This window comes from Dromaius novaehollandiae, chromosome 1, assembly GCF_036370855.1.
Source record: "Dromaius novaehollandiae isolate bDroNov1 chromosome 1, bDroNov1.hap1, whole genome shotgun sequence".
Lineage (NCBI taxonomy): Eukaryota > Metazoa > Chordata > Aves > Casuariiformes > Dromaiidae > Dromaius > Dromaius novaehollandiae.
This window is the reverse complement of record NC_088098.1, coordinates 20787583-20807396: the sequence shown is the minus strand read 5'-3', so window position 1 is coordinate 20807396 and position 19814 is coordinate 20787583. Positions and strand designations below refer to the sequence as shown.

The window sequence follows — 19814 nt, the reverse complement described above, 5'->3', positions numbered from 1 at the left end:
GACCTCTTCAGGGAATTCCGAAGGCTGAACATTTCAGGATAAGCTTTGGTGAGGTTTACGCCCAGCTGTTCTATTTAAAATAGCTGTTCTTGAACTATTTTGCTTGTTTTGATTTGCAAGTGGCCCTGCTTTTCATTGCTCTGCAGTGGTCCACTATAGGCAGCCATTGAATTGTCCTCACTGTTAATGCCATTGTTAACAATGTTAATGTTAATGTCCCCACTTACTGAGCTGAGAGTGCGTAACGCTCAAAACATAACTTCACTTTTCTTGAACACTGATTAGGTCGTTCCCCCATCAGTTCATAAAAGCAGATGATACAAAATTATTTTTATGAGAGCCAGGCTGCTTCAACAGTTATAGCTTTTTAATGCATTAATTAATCAAATTATTTATTTATTTATTTATTTTGCAGTTGCATGATGACAGTTAGGTAAAATTCTGCCCTTATCTTCCTGTCCTGTGAATTTCTCATTAGTTAAAAGCCTACTCATTAGGAAGAACAAATTCCCAGGACAAACACATCAGCTATTGTAAATTGTTCTACCAAAGTTTTCTGCCGTTCACTGATTTTAGAGAGGTAAGTGCCATGTTATTTACTCAATTAATAATCATTAAAGACAAAGTTTTCTCTTCTGCTCATAGTCCAACAGTAGGAAAGCTTTCTGTATTATTTTCTGTAGCATTTCATTTCTGGACTATATTTTATTTCTATATTCTTGTCAAATAGCTTTGGTGCTTTACACTCTTTTGAATGTATAACAACAATTTTAGGTTAGAAAACTGATCTTGAAAAGCTGTCTGTGAATAGAAGTCACATTTGAAAAACAAAAATAATGTTTTGACCTTAAGTGGAATTTCACAATATGATTAATCAATTTAATACTTAAACGCATTCAACACTAGAGACATAGAAAGCAGCTAAGCATAAGCTGGCCATATAGTTAATCCCATATGAAAAATAAAAATTTCCCTTTTTCATTAGAAACAAAACACTGAAGATAAATGTTGCAGTAATATAGATATGTAGTAATACGTTCTATCACCTGCAATTAGTATATTTGAAAATCATCTCCGAAGTAGCCCAAAAGAGGATGTAGTTAGTTGTTTGACAATGAGCTGTGTTCATTAATGATTCGTGTTAATATGTTATGCTCTGTAGATTAGTGATATTTTAAATTCTTTTTTTGAGAGAATGTGGACTGCCAAACAAGCTGAGTATTGGCATGAAAATAGAGTCAGATGCTAATTTCACCTCAAAAGCTTTATGCATTGTTTTCCAAATTGTCCTGAGTTTCTGTTCAGCAAAGTGCTAACATTTCCTTTTGTGGTATCAAAAAAATAAGAATTACGCATTTGCAGTAAATATACACAATTATTTTAAAGATTTGCCAATGTATTTTTTTTTTAGCTGACTGAAGGATACATTTTTCCTCTCACAAGATTATAGATGCTTAATAACTCCATTATTTCCACTGGAATATTTCCAGATTTGCAATTGAATTTCCTTGAGTTACAGATCTGAAAGCACAATTTATCTCAGAGAGAGCTACTGTTAGTTTAGCTTATAGCGTTTTCTACGCAATAAGCTAACACCTGATCACAGGAATTCTCTGTGTTATCAATTTGACTTAATTTTCTCTGTTTTATGAGTGCCTCTGGTAACAATAACACTTTCAAAAATGAGCATTTGAATTAAGTAGATTGTGTTAAAGAAGCAAAATTGTTTTAAATGCTTCACAACAATGTAAATTCATGTATTATTTATTGTACTGTATTGCCCATTCGTACATTCTCATAGCTATTAAAAATTATGTGCCAGAAGGTAGGATGTATTCTGCTAGTGCCAATTAATGTTCATGATCTTCAGTGAAAAGCATTTAGTAATACATTAAAAGGAAAATCTATAAACCAGTAAGAATTTATTTTCAGGGTACTGTTGGCATGCACTTCTATTTTCACCCACCATGGGCCAGAGCCAGAACAGTATCCTGAACATTGCTAAGGACATTAGTCTTACTTAATTTCTCAGGGAAATAAGGCTTTAACAGCTCTTACAATCAATATGGCTTCTCAAGAAGGCAAAAAAGTAGAATTTCTTTTTTCTCCTTTATTCTTTGCAAAGTACTTTAATGGAATAACATGTGAAAAACAAAAAATACTATTAAAATTACATCTGTAGGTATAATCTCTTATACTTTTAATACAAATACTGACTATTCTTTTTTCTAAAATGTTTGTGTCTAGTATATAGTGCAATAGAAGCAGGTGGAACTGGAAACAACACAACATACCAGGCTTTTTCCATTGTCAGTGTGAATGGCATGGATTTGAATAAAACAAGTCAGATCAGTGCTGCATAGATTAGATACAGTCTGAATTCATGTATTAGGTATACAAAGTGATATAATACTCTGCCTTTTATATAGCTTCCTGCATTCAAAAATATTTCTTTTTACTCAATACTTAAGCAATTGAAAGATTGCTTGTGGCACATATATGTAGAAATATTTGTAGTCTCCCTCTACTACATAGACAGATTTAATCCAAATTAACTTGTATTTCCTTGGTATTTGAAGTATCATCCATAATCTCCTGTGATTTAGAATGACAGAATGGTCTTTTAAGTAAAACACAGAACTGGGAATCATGATACGTATCTTATTTTTCCCTCTGTTACTGATTTGCTAGTAAATTATTTAAAAGTTTCTCTGCCTCAGTTTCACAATATGCTCCATTAGAATGGGAATATTTTTCTTTCCGGCAATATGTTAAGAGTGAACATCTGAAAATCAATGTGAGGTTTCTGTTTTAGTGGCAATGGGGCAATGAGAAGGAAGAGCCAAGAAGTAACAAAATTCAGGAAATTACCCTGAGAGCCTCTCCATGTGCATATGCGTGTCTGCCTGCGAGCTTTCTCCGGGAGCACGTAGGAAGCACATGCCTGAGATCTGTGCTGACCTTGAAAAATCCATTTGTGATTGAGCAAGCTGTACTCGGGCCAGGTAGGACCAGATCAGGAAAAAAAAAAAAAAAAAAAAAAAAAAAAAGATGCAGCCTCCAAAAATGCGATCTGAAGGAATTTAGCACAAGGAGAGTTGACGTGTTGCAGCACTGGAACACTAAGTGTTTAGCATGCCTAAATTCTGTATTCCTTGAACGGGCAAGGTTGAGCATTGTATCTTTCTGCCTGAAATGGGGGATAGGAAATACCAATCCTGCCACCCTGTTGGGTTTTAGAGACGATATGTAGATACAAATATCTTTATCAGTGTCTGGACTACAAGATCTGGAAGTGACCCCCAGCTACCCAGCGCCCAGGCCTGAGTATGTGACCTGTCCCTGCCCTGACTACAAGTCAAAATGAGAATCTATCCATACCCTGAGAAGAAAACTCAGACATGTGGACCAGGAGGGAGCCACAGGGTGCTCCAAGGGGTCCCTTGGATCATTCTTTGTGATCTTTGTCAGGAGGGATACACAAATGTCTGCAGCACTCTTCGATTTCAGGAGCTCAAATTTTGAGGCCTAATTCTGCCTTATAAATTTGGTCTCTAAATTTGCTTCTGGGCAGGCCAAGGGCCCAAGTGTTAACTTCACAGACAAAGGAGAACTTTTGATGGCAAAAGCTAATGGAGTGAATGTAATTAGTTACAGATTGCATAAAGGGTTTGACACAGATACCAAGAAACTGGGCAAACTTGACATTTCTGACTGTTGTTAACATAGGCTATTGTTTCTAGCTTTTAAATACAACTAAAACCTCAGCTATTTCACACACCAGAAGCTGCAGCTGGAAAAGTTATGAGTCTTGTGGTTTTACTGAGTTTTTTTCCAGTGTGGAAGTAGTTTAAGGAGTGATTTGTATTTCTATTAAACCAATCTTATGGCATCGACTGAGGTGAAATTCCATCACCATTTATCAAACTGAATAGCCCTCAGAGTTGTTGATACTAATACGATGACTTGGCACACTGGACAACGTGAGTAAGGATGGCAGAGTCTGGCCTCTGAAGACTAGCCTATAAAGAAGTTACACATAGACTAGAGATAAGCTAGGACACATGAAGTATTAAAATGGTTGCTTTTAACAGAATAGAAGAATTATGGGTTTCATGGGAAAAACTTCTTTTCAATATCAATGGTTTTTATCTTTCATTCCCATGCTTGCTTACAGTCTTTTCTCTCAGTTTAAGGCACGACATGAGCTACACATCACAGAAACAGTAAAGCTAAACAGGAAATGCCTAAGCAGACCTTTGGCCCAAATCTGGCTTATTGTTAAACTGTGGTGCATCCAAGAATGCCTTTTAGAGTTTTCTCTTTGCTTTAGAATGAGCAATCCACACTCACAGAAGCTCAGCAGTGACAACAGTGACAGTGTAGGTCTGACCCTCCACCTCCTTGCTCTTTGAATTTCTTTTCACATGTTTTGCACAAAAACGCAAGGGATGCTACTTTGCATCTTGCAATTAAGCAAGTGAACTTTAATTTGATTTGCAAAGGAAAAAGTTAATCACATGTCACTTTTGTACTTTCAGGGATCTGTAAGCAAGACTGCGAACATTTAATTATTTTTTCTTCTGTTCACTTTGTAACTTTTAATCTAGTCTGAGAAATAATTGTAGTTGGAGAAGGATGATGTGAGATGAGACTGAAGAAGGGATAGTGGAGAGGAGACAGTGAATACTTAATCTTTCTAAAATATGATGCTAATGAAAATTTAAGAGAAATGACGCTTCTTGAATAATGAAGTCAGTCTGTGCCCACCTTACTACCTCTTCTTATGCAAGCAGGTTTTCAACAAGACCAGGAAAAGCAAGATTTTGACAGTTTTGAAGCAGAAAAATAATAGCAGAGAGGGAGTAGGATGGGGAAAAGGTGGACAGATTTATTGGCCTTTCCTTTATGTCGTAAGAAGACAGAGAAATATGCATACTTGCATAGATATAGACATGATATCTGGTAAACGCGTCCTGCAAAATTGTATGTCATAGAGAATAATGTATTGATGTGCAAGATTTTTCAAGTTATTTGCAAGCCACTTTTAAAAGTGATTCTATTGTGAAAAGTCCTTTAATATAAATATGGTTGAAATGTCCATATTTCTTAGCCACAATAATAATTTCTACCCCAAATATGGTCAGCCTATGCACAAAAAAGGACATTTCTTTTAGCTACCAATTCTACGCATTCCTCAGTGGAATACAAACAGCCCTCTTACTTACATTCATTTCCTTTTTAAGTGCCATCATACTTTTTTTCCAAGCAAAATACTTCCCTCCAGATATGAGAAAACTTAGCTAAAATGGATGTGTGTCTACAGTGGAAGTAAATAGAGCTTTACACTTAGCAGCTGTGAGACAGAAGTCAATAGGGCGTTTGGGAACCTGAAAGTACCTTGGTGAAGGGTTGTAAATCTAGTTTAGGCCATACTGCATGACTCTTATCTGCTAAATAAGCTGGAAAACATCACCTTTCCTATATGGTTTAACTGTACCTCTTTAGTATATAATAAAACACATTCTGCCTTTCCAACTCTAGATTTTAAATTATAATAACCAGATATTGGCTAATGATGCAATCTGAAGTGGCCATTATTGTAGGAACTTTTCTTCCTTTTTTTCCAAAATATGTTTCTGAATTCTGAAATAATTATAGCGTTCAAGAAAGATACACAACCTAACTCTCATACTTCTTAGGTAAAACTGCATATCTTTGAGTTCTTACTTTCCTATTGCACATTATGTTGCATACATTTCAACTTAGTTTCAAGACTGTAGTTTTCCCTTTTCTATCAGAAGCAAGGGCATGCCATCTGCTCAAGTTAGTCGCAAGTTACAGGCTTCCTAGTGTTGCAATTGTTGCATGATTTAGTTTTTAAGATCATCTTCATATATATTTCAGAAAATTGAAATGTCAACTAAAACACCTTTAAATTCTAGCTGAAATTAGGTCTAAAACTACATGCTCTCTCTGCTTCAGTGCAGCTGCTGCTTAAAATCTACCATTCACCTTATGGCATAGTTTGTCATTATAGTTTTAGAGAAATTATACCTATTCAGAATGAGTATGAAAAAAGAAATAGAAATCCTGTAAGTTTCTTACGTGACAGGTAAAGAATTTTAATGTAATAAAATCTCCAGAAAATATGTGGCAAAAGATTATTAAATTTTACAAAATGCTTAGTTGATTGAAGAAAGGTTCTTATTTTTGTTGTCCATGGACAATAGTCAAAACACTTAACATGTTCCCCTTCTGAAAATGAAATCTGAATAGTGAATATGTCCACATTAATGAGCTGTTTATCCAGAAGAGATGGAAAGCCTTGATCTTCAAGGACAGCTAAAACCAGTAGAAGATGAAAAAACAGAATGGTATTATTGTTTAATGTATGGATTTTACTTTCCTGAGAAGTCAGTGTACAAACAGAGGAGTATAAAATGAGATATTGCATTTTCTAGCTATTATGAAATTGCATTGGCTTGCCAGTATATGACCAACATATGAACCATAATCTAAAGTATCAGCTGTAACATAGTGTGTTGTACTGGAAAGAACCCTGGGATAAACAATAAAAATTGCAGAGAAGCAAAATTGTCTGCCTGGAAAACACCATTGGACTGTATTGGAATCCATGTTGTTCAACTTCAGTGGTCATCGGATCAAGCCCTTAATTCTTTCACTTATGAAGAATTCATTTTTGTTTTTAGAATATAGAGCAGAAACATTGAGGAGAGATTCTGTTCTGAAAATACTGTAGTGCCTGAGAAAGATATGTGCATCTTTCAGAAGTTAAATTAATGATGACAACATGTCATTGAATCAGAAAAACAGGAGAACTTGGATCTAGGTTGATAATGAGCTTCAAGATGGAATCGTTATTAATGAGCCCACACTCATTAAAGAATAGGGATTAAAGCAGCCCAATTAATGCTCATGCATGAGATGAAAAACCCCATAGTCCAAACAAGCAGCAGTGGAAATTGTAATAAAAGATGTTTTGTTCTTGCTTAGAAGTTTTTCCATGCATTTGTGAAACAATAGATAATTTATTCTCCCCTCTTTTTTCAGTATTAAAGGTAAGACCTATCTGTTTTCTTCAAAACTTATTTCATAGCCTCAGATGGTGTTCTGAAGCAAAATAAAACATCTGTAATGAAAATCTCATGTGCCAAAAACATCAAAGCTCATCATGGATTAACACATCTGAGTTGGACTTTGTCCACAGAATAAGTTTTTGGGGGCAATGCTCTATCCTTTAAGGAATTATGCATATAGGTTGTCTCCCTCTGTGTCTTATAAAGAGTAGCTGGAAAAGTGGGATGCTTGGCACTTTCAGACATCTAAAAGGTAGGCGTGTTACCTTATTTAGGCGCTTATCACCTCTCTGGGCTAATGGAGAGAGCTGGGTGACTGCTTCCATATAGATCTAAAATAGGGAGCTTGTAATAACTTTGGGAGGTGCCCATTATTCACTGAAGGAGCCTGAATGACTGTTCTAGATGAGCTCCCCAACTTCTAAATATCTAGAACAAGGTTAGGTGGATTCCACCCTCTTGTAGTGGGATTCTGTTTGCAAATGAAGACACCTACATGTCAGGGTCCTTCACATCTTCAGTGAAGAGCCCAGAGAATTATTCAACACATCCTGATATAAATATACTAATTTTGTCAGCTGTGGTGTTATTTAAAGCCTTGTAAAGAACAGCGACAAGAATTAAAAATATCACTTAGAATTACTCTATTATATATTTCCTGGCCTATCACTGTTATTAACTACATTGTGGTAATGCCTATGGGCCTCACCTCTAGACAAGAACTATACTGGATTAGTCATTAATACAAAATGGTCTAGTTATATATTCATAATAACACAAGACTGAACAATATTAACATTTGGATTGTGGGGTAACACCTTTTCTTTCTCCCCTTTTGCTTCTCTTTCATCTGAGCTATCACTGCTAGAGAAAAGTCTTGCATTATGGGCTTGTTCTCATGTACTGCAAAGCAATCCAATCTCAGTCATGAAAAAGCCCTTACAAATGTACTGAATCAGATCACTGCATCAAAGAAGTGCAAAGTACTGTGATGTATTCAGCAGTTTGTGTATAACAGGAAGCAAAAAGAGTTCTTCTTCTTTTTTTTTTTTTTTTTAACCTATGGCAGTACTTAGGTGGTTATGCATGGCTCTGATTGAAGGATAACAGAGAAGATACCGGTTGCAAGCATGAGACTTCCTTCCAGCTGATCAGTGGAGTGAAAATAAGCTGGCTTCTTTTTCCAACAGGCACGCTCATACGCAGTACCAGCTTGAAGCCCTGTAGCAATGGCCCATTTCATTCATGGATGTTATCATTAATAGAATATAAAGGATTGTAAGCAGTGTTTTCAAACTTGGGAACTAAGTCTGTATTTCGGCATGCGAAACAAGTAACCAAAGGAGAGTGAGGAAGCAACAGGAGCATAAATCTGCAGCTTGCTGATGAGGGCTTGCTCCTGGGAAGTCCTGCTGTCCTCGCCTTTTGCTATTCTGCTCTTTTTGCACTCCCTCTGGTCATTGCTTAATGCAGCTTGCTCTCCTCCATCACTTAGGAAGATGTCCTTTTACTAGACCACTGGACAGGGGGCTTGATTCTTTCCTAGGACTGAGGATGAAATGACATAGGACTGAGGATAAAAGAGAAAAAGGTTGTTCTGTGGGAGATAGAAAGACAAAGTAAGGATTTAAGGGAGTGGCAGAAGATCAGGAGAGCAGTGATAGCTAGGAAAAGAAACATCAAACCCAGGGGAAAAATGGCAGGGAAGAATGCTAGATTATATCACTTATGAGAGCCAACACTTTTTCAAACAAAGGAAAAGAGTTTTTTTCTTTAATAGGTCTGCTGAGGGGTTTGGATAGGGGATACCTGCAACCTTCCTGTAGATTTGGCATTCCATTACAGATAAAAAGGCAGTATCTGAGAAATGCTACAAAATCTAGTATTTGGAATAGTCTGTTGGCTGTAATGGTTTGGAAAGAAAGTAACCTATCTGTCTGTTTCAGCTGTGATCTAACAGCGCTATAACAGATGTTTAGGTGTGGTGAGTTATTATTCCTATTATCTAGGAAAGGAGTTAAGTTGTATATATGTTTCACTGGTTATGACTGAGTGTTAATACACTAGGGCCAATTGAAGCTGCTATAATTAAGCTATCTGTATTAAGATAGGATAACTTGGGCCTGATTTTACAGTCATGGAAGGAAATCATTAAAAAAGAATGTAAATATAGGGAACCATCCAGATTCAGGATATTTCAAATTCACATGGCTAGTGCATGAATTGCACATACAGCACAGACAGTGACTGCAGCTTGACCGTGTTTAACATGTGAATAAAACTGAGAAACGTGATAGATGAATAGACAGATGGTAACAACTGAAAGGATAAAGACTGTCATATGACAGATGCAATAATGTTTATAATGAGAAGTCAATTTTGTGATCCCTAAGTTCAAGCTGATATGAAAGCTGGACCTGCTATGTAGTGTTTGGTCATCAGTACCAGTAACATGAAATGTATGACACAGCAAAGAAACCTGAATAAGAAATCCAGTGTAGAGCTGAGCTGTGCTTCTTGGACAAGAGACAGGAGCAGGGAGAGATTCTGGAGCAGCCAACTGCGGCAGTGCTGAACAGCCGCACCATGGAGTGCAAAGCACAGCTTTGGGCTTCCCGGGTGCCAGCAACCCTGGAGCACTGACAGCTCCCAGAGTACTAGTCATCCCTAAGCCAGTACAGCCTATTGGCTAGTGAAAATGGCAGACCCTAAAAGGAAAAAAAAATACTAATAAGCACCCACTTATATAGACTAACTCCCCTTTACAAAGATATAGGATGCTTTTCTGGCTAGTTCAAATATGTTTAATATAGTTTATTTTCTTTAACATTTTAAATATTTAAATTACTTTCAGTATAATAACTAGCTTATTAAGGCATTAATAGCAACACCCTTTTGTACTGCAGACTGATTATCATTCTTCCCTCTAAACATTTAGAAAATAAAGAGTATGTTCAGTGGTAGATAAACAACACACTTTTTCAGATGTCCTAAAAATTGCAGCATTTCTAAGTTCTCTTGGTTAATCTGTGTGAGGTAAACACTTCTGTCATAACTTCTGTTTAAATTATCTTTCCTGTTATGACCATTAGCATATACAGATAATCAGGAAGACCTTAGCCTCATAGTGATAATATTCTAAGCAAGACAGACCATAGCACAAGATGCTTGCAAGGTAAAATCTGAAATAAGCATCATGCTCTTTTTTATACTGTTCTTTTAAGTTATCCTGTTATTCACTTATTTCCTGTAGACATCAAGGAGCAAATAAATGTAAGGAAAAGGTCTGAAGCAAATGTGTGAGGTATCTGGGAGAAGTGGAAAGCAAAAAAAAGTAAACATCAGAACATACTTCCAGACGGTGAAGTCTATCAAAGAGTCTTTCAAAGCATTTGCAATTACTTAATTTTTCCAAGGTCACAGTTTTGTACTTTTTTCCATTTGCACTGAGTTCAATGTTAACAAAAGAAAATCAAACTAGAAGATATCCCCTTGTCATCTTTTCAGCCTCCAAGGTGGCTACTGTTCTTCTAAAATGCCTTCTCTTGTTTTTGTTTTCAAGGAAACATTATAACAATTTCCCAGAAAACAACATACCATGGATGTCTGGGTCAAATGGATAGCAATTTCAGTGCTGCTTACTGTGGTCTGTGGCCAATTACTGAAGCAGGCAAAGGCCCCTCTACTTCTCCACAAGCCTTTCGTTGTTCTCTGGAATGCACCCACTGAACAGTGCAGGCTGCGGTATAAAGTGGACCTGGATCTTGGTGTTTTTGACATTGCATCAAACACCAATGAGACTTTGAGTGGATCGAATGTGACAATCTTTTATCACACTCATTTGGGATACTATCCCTACTACTCGGATAATGGAGATCCTGTGAATGGAGGTGTGCCACAAAATGAAAGTCTTATCAAACACCTTAATAAAGCAAAGTCTGACATTGACTATTCCATACCCATGAAGAAATTCCAAGGACTTGCAGTCATTGACTGGGAAAACTGGAGACCCCAGTGGGATAGGAACTGGGGCAATAAAACCATTTATAGAAATAAATCTCTTGAGATGGTTAGGAGACGGCACCCTCAGTGGTCAGAGGACAAAATTAGGAAAGTAGCTAAAGAGGAATTTGAAAATGCTGGCAAGAGCTTTATGAACAACACTATCCTTCTGGCTGAACATATGAGACCAAACGGTTTGTGGGGTTACTATCTTTACCCAGACTGCTACAATTATGATTACAAAGAACACCCAGAAACTTACACAGGCAAATGCCCAGCCATTGAATCTTCCCGAAATGATCTCCTGCTTTGGCTGTGGAAGGAAAGTACTGCTCTCTACCCTTCTATATATCTGGATTATATATTGAAGTCAAGTCCAAATGCACTAAAATTCGTTCACTATCGGGTTAAAGAGGCAATACGTATTGCCTCAATTGCTAGAAAAGACTATGTTTTGCCTGTTTTTGTTTACTCCAGACCATTTTATGCCTATACTTTTCATGTTTTAACAGAGGTAAGCAGACAGACTTCTTTATAAATCTAGAGGTTAGAGATTGCCTCTTAGAAAAAGTACTTTCTAAAAGTTTTCCTTGTATAAAAGAATTTATGCATTTGTATTTCATATGTAAGATTAGCCCTCTAAAAGGAAGTACTACAGTCACAGCACAGAACACTACACCTTTTGATAGTTAATTCTACAGCGTTTTGATCTATTTCTGTAGAGTAACATTGTATATTTTTAATAAGGATAATTTAGAAAGAAAGTGCAAAGAAATTGTTTCATTAAGTAATTCATCCCAATATTTTCATCTTTAAGACAGCTTGTGGAATGAAGCTGACAAATTTTTGTGAAGTTTGAAACTGATTAGTATAGTGGAAAGATAAACTTCCCTGAGAAAAGATTCTCCAGGCTTTTTTGTTTCCTTCTCCAAAAGGAAATTCATTCAGTATAGAAATAAACTAATCAAATAAACTACTCTGGCCTGGAGCGCCTAACTCCTGCATGGTGAGCATTGGCCATCTAGATTTTCAGAGGTACAACACATTCAAATATCTTCATGATCCAACATTTGGTACTAACACCTTGCAATCTTTTAAATTAGGAAACCAAGTTTTTGAATGATAGAATGTTCTTTCTACCAGCGATAGAGTACAATATATATACAGTGGCCACAATATTGGTGGTCAAGCTATATTCATAGAAATCCTAAACTAAACAGGAAATGGGAGAGAAGAAGTAAAGAAAGAAGGTCCAGATTCAGCTCAGCAGGCCACAGACTGCTTCAGCCTGGAGATGGCAGTAGGGGTGTCGTGGTGGATCCCTGCCAACCTATGAAGTGTTTCAAACCACTCCCTGGAATCAAATGGTACGCTTCATTTTTAGTGACTGGGGACTCTTTGCAGATGTTTTCTGTGTGACGTAGGAAGAGAAGGGAAACTACAGGTCCCAGATGCCTCAGAAACCATGTACAAATAGGCAAAGCCAGATCACATTGAAGGCAAGGGGAGCTGCTAGTGTCAGTGCAGGCAGGATTTCACCCAAGGTGCCTTTGTTTAAGAACTCAAAACAGAAAGCCATGAAATAAATCAGTAGTCTAAAGATGTAGGCTAAAATAATATGTTCTTCATAATATGTCAGTCCCTTGGTTAGTATAAAAATACCATGAATGTTACTCAAAGCTAGGAAAACTGTTACCAATTGTGCAAAAGTTCAAAATCTGTGGTGATGTAATATTATTGTTTTACCTTAAGCAATTTTCTGAAAAGTACAGTGGCAATTTGAAATGATATTCCTCATAAGTTTTTCAGTTGTGTATAGCCATTTACTTTTGGATGCCTTAAAGATCAGTTTACAACTCACCAGCAGGGGAGATCTGTGCACAGCCAGAAAATCATCCTTGGGTTATGCGCCAATATATATTTTCTAATAAGGCACAGCACCCTGTTCTGTAGGCAGTCATGGAGACAGAGCTTGCCCATCTCCACAGTATACATATAGTCTGTGAGAACAGCTTGGGGACTGCCAGAAATTTGTAGGGTTGCACTTGAGAATACTTTAAATAGCAATGATCAGGAAATTAATGTTCCTGTTTTCTTTCATAGCCTTGAAGCCATGAAGATATATTAAGTATGCTTTTGTGCAGTCAGATTTGTAGACTAGACTGGAGTTTCCCATTTGAACCGTGAGATGCCCCCAAGTGAAGCTCGCAAACCTACAAATGAGGTATGAAACCTCCGAGGTCTGGAAATAATTTGCATGAATGAGACATGAAAAGGTGCCAGTGGAGTGCAATGGCATCCAAGCTAAATAATCATAGAAAAACTGGGATATCAGGTTAAGAGCCATTTGAGCTCTGACATGGACTGGGGCAGGAGAACTGCTGTCCTGCTCCCTTGAGTTGTGCAAGAGTTATGCCATTCTGGTCTAACAGGAATAATTGCTGACACCTTCAAGCCTTGTATGAAGCCCTTATGTATACGACATGAAAGATGCAGCAAATATCACAGTGGAAGAAAATAAATTGAAACAGTGATTGTGAGTCAGAGTCATCGAGAGAGAGAGACAGGTCTAGCTAGCACACCTACAGATAGACGAAAGGCATAGGCCCAAAACTCATGCAATGGCTATGTCTGCTCTACCTTTTACCCTGACTGTACTAGGAAATCAGGGGAGTTGTTCTCAAGGTATCTGAAAAATTCATCCAAAACATTTATAAATAGTGAATTGGGATCCCAACTGCTATGAAAGATTTCTGTATCTGTTAAAAATGCGCATAAGCATTTTGCTGTCTGTAGAATATTTAGAAACTATCTTCCTTAACAATTCACTATTAAGTACGTGGGAGGGGTAAGTTGCACAGTAGCATTTGTGCTTCCTGACTAGATAACTGAAGTCATTAATAAAGCAAGATGACAACTAACAAATGATGAATAATGGATACCAACTTCTTTCACCCGCATACAAATAGTCTTCTCTGAAGCCACGGCATTCATGTGTACAGGGGCCATTCCCTGTGACCAAACTAGGCTTGCACTAGCATTCCTGTATAAAGAAAAAGCATGTCTGAAACTAATGACTGTTCAAAATGTGAAGGAAAGATTACAGAAACAATTCTTTACCTTTTCTGCAACATGTGATTTGGACTGACTGTTCTGTTTCCTCTCATGCCCATAAACTGCAACAGCTTAGCTCACCTCCTATTTTTTTAGTATACAGTGCAGTTGTTTGGCTGACCAAAATATGGAGAAGCATTGATGGGAAACAGATCCTCCTTGTGTGTGTGTCAAGTCAGCTGCCTGCTAGGATATAGCCCAGGATAATCCTGAGGATCTTTGGTTGTTGCACACTGCCCTGAAAAGCTGGAACAAGAATTAGCATCAGAAGGGAACAGGCTTTGCTGAAAAGTTTATCGCTTATACAAACATCAAACACCTGGGTGGCAGCTGACCCAGAAATTTGTCTCTTTAGCACAGGCATGTAACATGCATACCAGAGGATCTGATACAAAGAGTGAAATAGGATTTCCCACCCAGAAAAATGCCAATATAGCCATAATGATGTCTACAGTTTTTATAAACTCATATTTCCTGCACATGAATCCACAGCAATTAGAAGCAGGGGCCAAGAATACCTGCTTAGCAGTCCGTCTGTTTGTCTGCTTACGCTTATATATAAGAGCCATGCCAGTGCTCCCCCCCACTAGTGCCAAGCTGTAGTCCGTGAGAAAGACTCTAGGTTCAGCCCTGAAGGCAGCATCATTGCAAAAGTGACATATGTGTCTGAGGCCTCTCTTGGAGCTTACTCAAGGCTTCAGGGAGGCACCTCCCTGTCTCTGCTTCCAGGCTGAATCTGTCGGCAGTTATGAGAGACACTTACATTTCTCTTTTTTTTTCTTTTCTTTTTTTTCAAAAGATCCAGATGGGGGGATGAGACTTTTAGTTTTAACCTGACTGTGGCAGAAAAGAGCGGTGGTGGTCACTTCCTATTTATGCAATGGTCTAGTCATCAGAGCACTGATCTCTGATGCAGTAGCTCTCCATTCAGTTCTCCCCTCAGATTGTTGAGGCTGAAATCCAGGTCTGCTGTTTGCTTAAAAATGCCCTACTCACTAGTGGTTATTCAGGTATCTTGGTGTACAGGAGGAGGACAAGGGGGAGTATTCCCTTTCCCCTTTTCAACCTGTGCTGGATATCAGAAAAGGATCAGGGAATTACTAGACCAAAAAGAATGAGAGTACTAGAGAGTAAGTGAATGAGATGGTACAACCTCACAGTCACAGGCTATTCGGGGAAGAGCCCTTCTGTGCTAAAGGTTTTTGAGGTACTTAGCATGAGTCAGTCATTCAGTAAAAGACATAACTATGCACAGAAATGACAGTCAAAAATCTGATTTCCTTCCTGGCAGACAAGTTCCCTAATTACTTAGCTGAATTAATCATAAACTTTAGAGTTAGGTTCACACTTGTTTCTCTTGCTTTCCTTTGAATCTTTCATTATATGGTGCAGAGTGAAATGGCATCTGAAACAAAAAAGACACTTCTCTAAGGGCTGCCTATAACCTCATGGCAAAGATAACCCCCACATAGTGGGAGATGACATATATCTTAAGCAAAGGTGAAGACAGGAAAATACAACCTGTGTCTTTCTAATTCTTCTTCTGGGTGAGGATTTGCACCACTAGACCTTCATATTAATGGATAAGAGAAGAGGAAATGTAAAGAGGAGGGAGTGCGCTTAAATGAAATTCCATATAATTTTTGGAAGGGAGTTGCTGTTTTCTGCAGCATCCAACACCTGGACACATGCAACGGGCATCCTTTGAAACTCCCTATGGAAATGTGCCTTCCAATCAAATGCAAGTTTTTGATCCTGGTGTTAGTGTGAGAAAGATGCTGAGTTTCTCAGTATTGACAAGGTAATGATTCTAGGTGTGCACAAAAATGGAAACTTAGGTGGTTCAGTTGTGAAAATATCACTCTGCCTATGGAATTTAGACATATGGAGGATTAGAGTAACTTTAAGAATATGGTCTTGGATTTTAGTATCTTAATTTCATATAAATCATACAAGAAGTGCCAAATTCCCTTTGTGGATCTGTATCTGAACAATTTTTCCAAGGAACAAAAGGAAGGTGTGGAAGGTGAGGGCGTAGAGCCTGGCTTTCACAGGATAACAGAATCACAGAATAGTTGGGGTTGGAAGGGACCTCTGGAGGTCATTTGGTCCAACTCCCTGTTCAAGAAGAGTCAGCCAGGGCAGGTTGCCCAGGACAATATCTAGTAGCTTTTTGAATATATCCACGGATGGAAACTCCACAACATCTCTGGGTAACCTGTTCCAATGTTCAACCACCCTCACAGTGAAAAAGTGTTTTCTTGTGTTCAAGTGGAATTTCCTGTGTTTCAGTTTGTGTCCATTGCCTCTTGTTGTGCCCATTGCCTCTTGTACTGCCTCTGGTCAAGCACTTTAACTGCTAAGGCATATCACTTACAAAATCTTTATTTTGTGTTTCCCAGATCTTAGTTCAGTCAACAATGCCAAATATCAATTGATTCTTTAGTTTTTATGACTGAAAAAGTTTCATTAATTTGTTAATGAGATCTGAACTGTGGTAGTATACAGCTAGAATCACAGTCCAGTCTTTGTATATGGATAATCTTTATAAAGTGCTTTGCAGATGAGAAGGGTTTGGGATCGCTCTTTACCAAAAGGTCAGGTTATATCTCACATTCTCTTAACATTTGATATTTTGATCTTTAATTCATACCTTTTTTTCTTTTTCCTACCAAATTAAATCCCATGGGGAAAAAAAAGATCACCATTTCCCACATGAAAGTAACACTTGCAGCAGACAGTACTGTGCTTTTATAAGGACACTGAACTACATACTATTATAGGGCACTGAACTATTACTTTTAAGAGTAATAGCATTCTCTCAAAGGCTGCTTGGAAGATCAGCAGCAACATGAACTTCAGATGAAGCCAATTAAGTTTTTTAAATTCTAAACCCTACACTAAGAACCAGTAGGCAAGCTCTACTCTGTACAGCCTCTGTAGGTTTTCCTACACTATTTTGTCTCACTTTCAGTTAAGACTCAAAATCACTGCTCACTGTGACTTCTCTGCAATTGTCTTCAGCTCTTCAGCACAATCTCCCTTTCCCAATATATTTATTTATGCCTTCTTTTGTATCTCTTCAACCATAAATGTTTCAGGAATGGGAATTCTTACTATGCATCAGTAAATCAACAGGCACACTTACACACTGCAATTAATTATTTATTAATAATAAAGAATAACAATAAAATAGTCCATCCACTCTATTAATTTGAATTTCTCTGACCACCATACTCTGGTAATTTGGTTGGTCTTTTGGATTGTTTTCTCCTAACAAGGGATGAGAAGACTATATCAAAGAGCATCACTAACTTTTTAAGGAAATTTGCTGGTTCTTTATCCAATTAAGAAAAATTATAGGATCTGTGATTAGAAAAATGATCAGGAGGTACTTATTAATCATTTATTGTAGGTAGGATTGGTTTTAGATGTAATCGATCATGCCTTAAAATATGGAGATGGACTTGAAGATCCTTCCTCCATATTTTACGAGATTTAATTGCATTTCTCCTGACACAGTATTCACAGTCTCACCATTCCACTCTTACTCCTCCAGTTTGGATGGAAAGAGCCCTTGTGAGTAAACTATAATGCTTTTATTAGTAGTAGTCCTGTTCATGAACAAAGACCTATGCAAGCCTCCCGACAGAAGAACTATAATCTGAAGAGTGATTTTATTGTGAAGACTATACTGCAGGGACCAGTGTTTCCTCTAGAAAAAATATCAGTGCCTGGATGCCTGGATCCTAGAGATTTTTTACTTTTATATCTGTGGTTTTCTGATGTCTTTTTTTTTGCCTTTTCCTTTTTCAGACTGATCTGGTGAATACGATTGGTGAGAGTGCTGCCTTGGGAGCAGCTGGAGTTGTTCTTTGGGGGAGTATGCAATATGCCAGCTCAAAGGTAAGTGATGTTGGTTTATTATTACTTAGGAATAACCTCAACAGTTCTTCTCTACCACCACCCAGTTCTGTGCTTCAGTTAGGCCCAGAAGTCTCATTCTTGCACAGCAGAAAGAACGGAGCTTGGTGAGTTGGGGGGTGCTCTACCTTGTCATTAGTGGAAACCATGTTGAAATGACAGATGGAGAAAAATGTAACTACAAGAAAAGGCCTGCTTTCTCCTCCTCCTCTCCTCAGGTGTTCATAAATAATCCATCTGCAAGTGATGGAAGGGGCAAGGTGTCCCAGTACTGCTGGAACTGCTGCAGACATTAAGCGTATTTTTAAATCAGGTAGTGTGTGTTCTTGTAGGAGGCACGGCAGGCTGGGTCACACTCCACCCTTGTAGAAGAGCATCTTGCCTCAACCTGGAAGGGGATTTGGTGCCCTCTCTGCTTTTGATGCAGTCTGTCTTCCTCCTGCTGAAGTCTCTGACAAAGCACCACCTACTTCAGCACAGGAAGAGGAAAACCTGAACTGGAGCAACAGCCAGAGGATTTCAGAGCTTTTTAGCCGCAGTTGAAACAACTTCTATGCCAGTCTCTGAAAAAGATGCAGCTGCTAATAAACTGAAGGAGTTAAAGCTTTCAGGATCAAAGCTGTGAATCAATATCTGCTTTAAAGCCTATTCGTGGCACATTGCTCCTTTTCAACAGCTACCAGAAATCTCTACTTAAGAAACTAGGTAGTCTTAGATTAAAATACAAACTCTCTGTTTAGTAGCACACACCCCCTTCCTTCAAACCACTCTAAAATACTGTATATTGCTACCATGCACCCAAACAGAAAATATAATAAAATTTAATATTTTGCTAATTTTACACATGGAAATAATCTCACTTAAACCAATAGACTGCTCCAGTATGTAAATCCAACAAGATTTATCTCAGTATCTTACTTTAGCCCCAAACCATTTTGTACTAGTATTTTATGAAACAAATGGAATTTGTCCATAATGTTAGCTACTGAGTAATTTGCCTTTTATTTTTTACAGGAGAGCTGTTCAACTGTGAAACGATACATTGACGGCCCCTTAGGGCATTATGTCATTAACGTGACTTCTGCAGCCAAACTCTGTAGCAAAGTCCTGTGCAAGAAGAATGGAAGATGTATCCGCAAAAACAGTGACTCCTCTGCTTACCTCCATTTGTCATCCAATAATTTTAAGATTCAAGTCCATCACTCTGAGATGGGCCCAAGATTCCAGGTGACTGGAAAACCAAGCCTGAAAAATATAGAAGCCATGAGGCAGCGATTCATGTGTCAGTGTTACCAAGGCTGGACAGGAATATTTTGTGAACTACCTGACCAAACGCTAATGGAGCGCTGGGTTCGCTTTGTGTTCAGTAGATCAAGAAAACAGAAGCTTTATATCCTCCTCTTAGGAGCCATGCAGCTTCTTCTCCTTTATACTGCACACTAAATTTTTCTGAAGTAGTGCAAGGAAATCAGTGATGGTGCCACTAAAACTTATATTCTTTAGAAAGTTTATATTACAGAGGGAAATAGTATTACCGATTAAATAATTTTATTCTGTTTTGTTCATGGTCCCCGTCCTTCTGGAATTGCTCCAGATATTAAGTGTATTTTTAAAGTACCCCTGCTATTTTTGGAACAGCTCCTTTACTGCTAGCTCAATTTTTAATCATGCCTT

The 19814-nt window shown here is 37.8% G+C and overlaps 1 protein-coding gene across 1 annotated transcript; it reads left to right on the top strand.

The window, feature by feature from the left end:
• The first annotated feature begins 10698 nt into the window (after window positions 1–10698).
• Window positions 10699–19583, top strand: LOC112990956 (hyaluronidase-1-like). Its single transcript, XM_026113076.1, has 3 exons — window positions 10699–11616; window positions 18033–18122; window positions 19155–19583. The coding sequence occupies exons 1-3, from the start codon at window positions 10699–10701 to the stop codon at window positions 19581–19583; spliced, it is 1437 nt and encodes a 478-aa protein (XP_025968861.1).
• The last annotated feature ends 231 nt before the right edge of the window (window positions 19584–19814 follow it).

Bases quoted from the DNA above. Each gene is read 5' to 3' on its own strand.
- LOC112990956 (XM_026113076.1), top strand. From the start codon at position 10,699: ATGGATGTCTGGGTCAAATGGATAGCAATTTCAGTGCTGCTTACTGTG. The intron at 11,617-18,032 runs GTAAGCAGACAG...TTCCTTTTTCAG, and splicing joins CTTTTCATGTTTTAACAGAG to ACTGATCTGGTGAATACGAT. The intron at 18,123-19,154 runs GTAAGTGATGTT...TATTTTTTACAG, and splicing joins TGCAATATGCCAGCTCAAAG to GAGAGCTGTTCAACTGTGAA.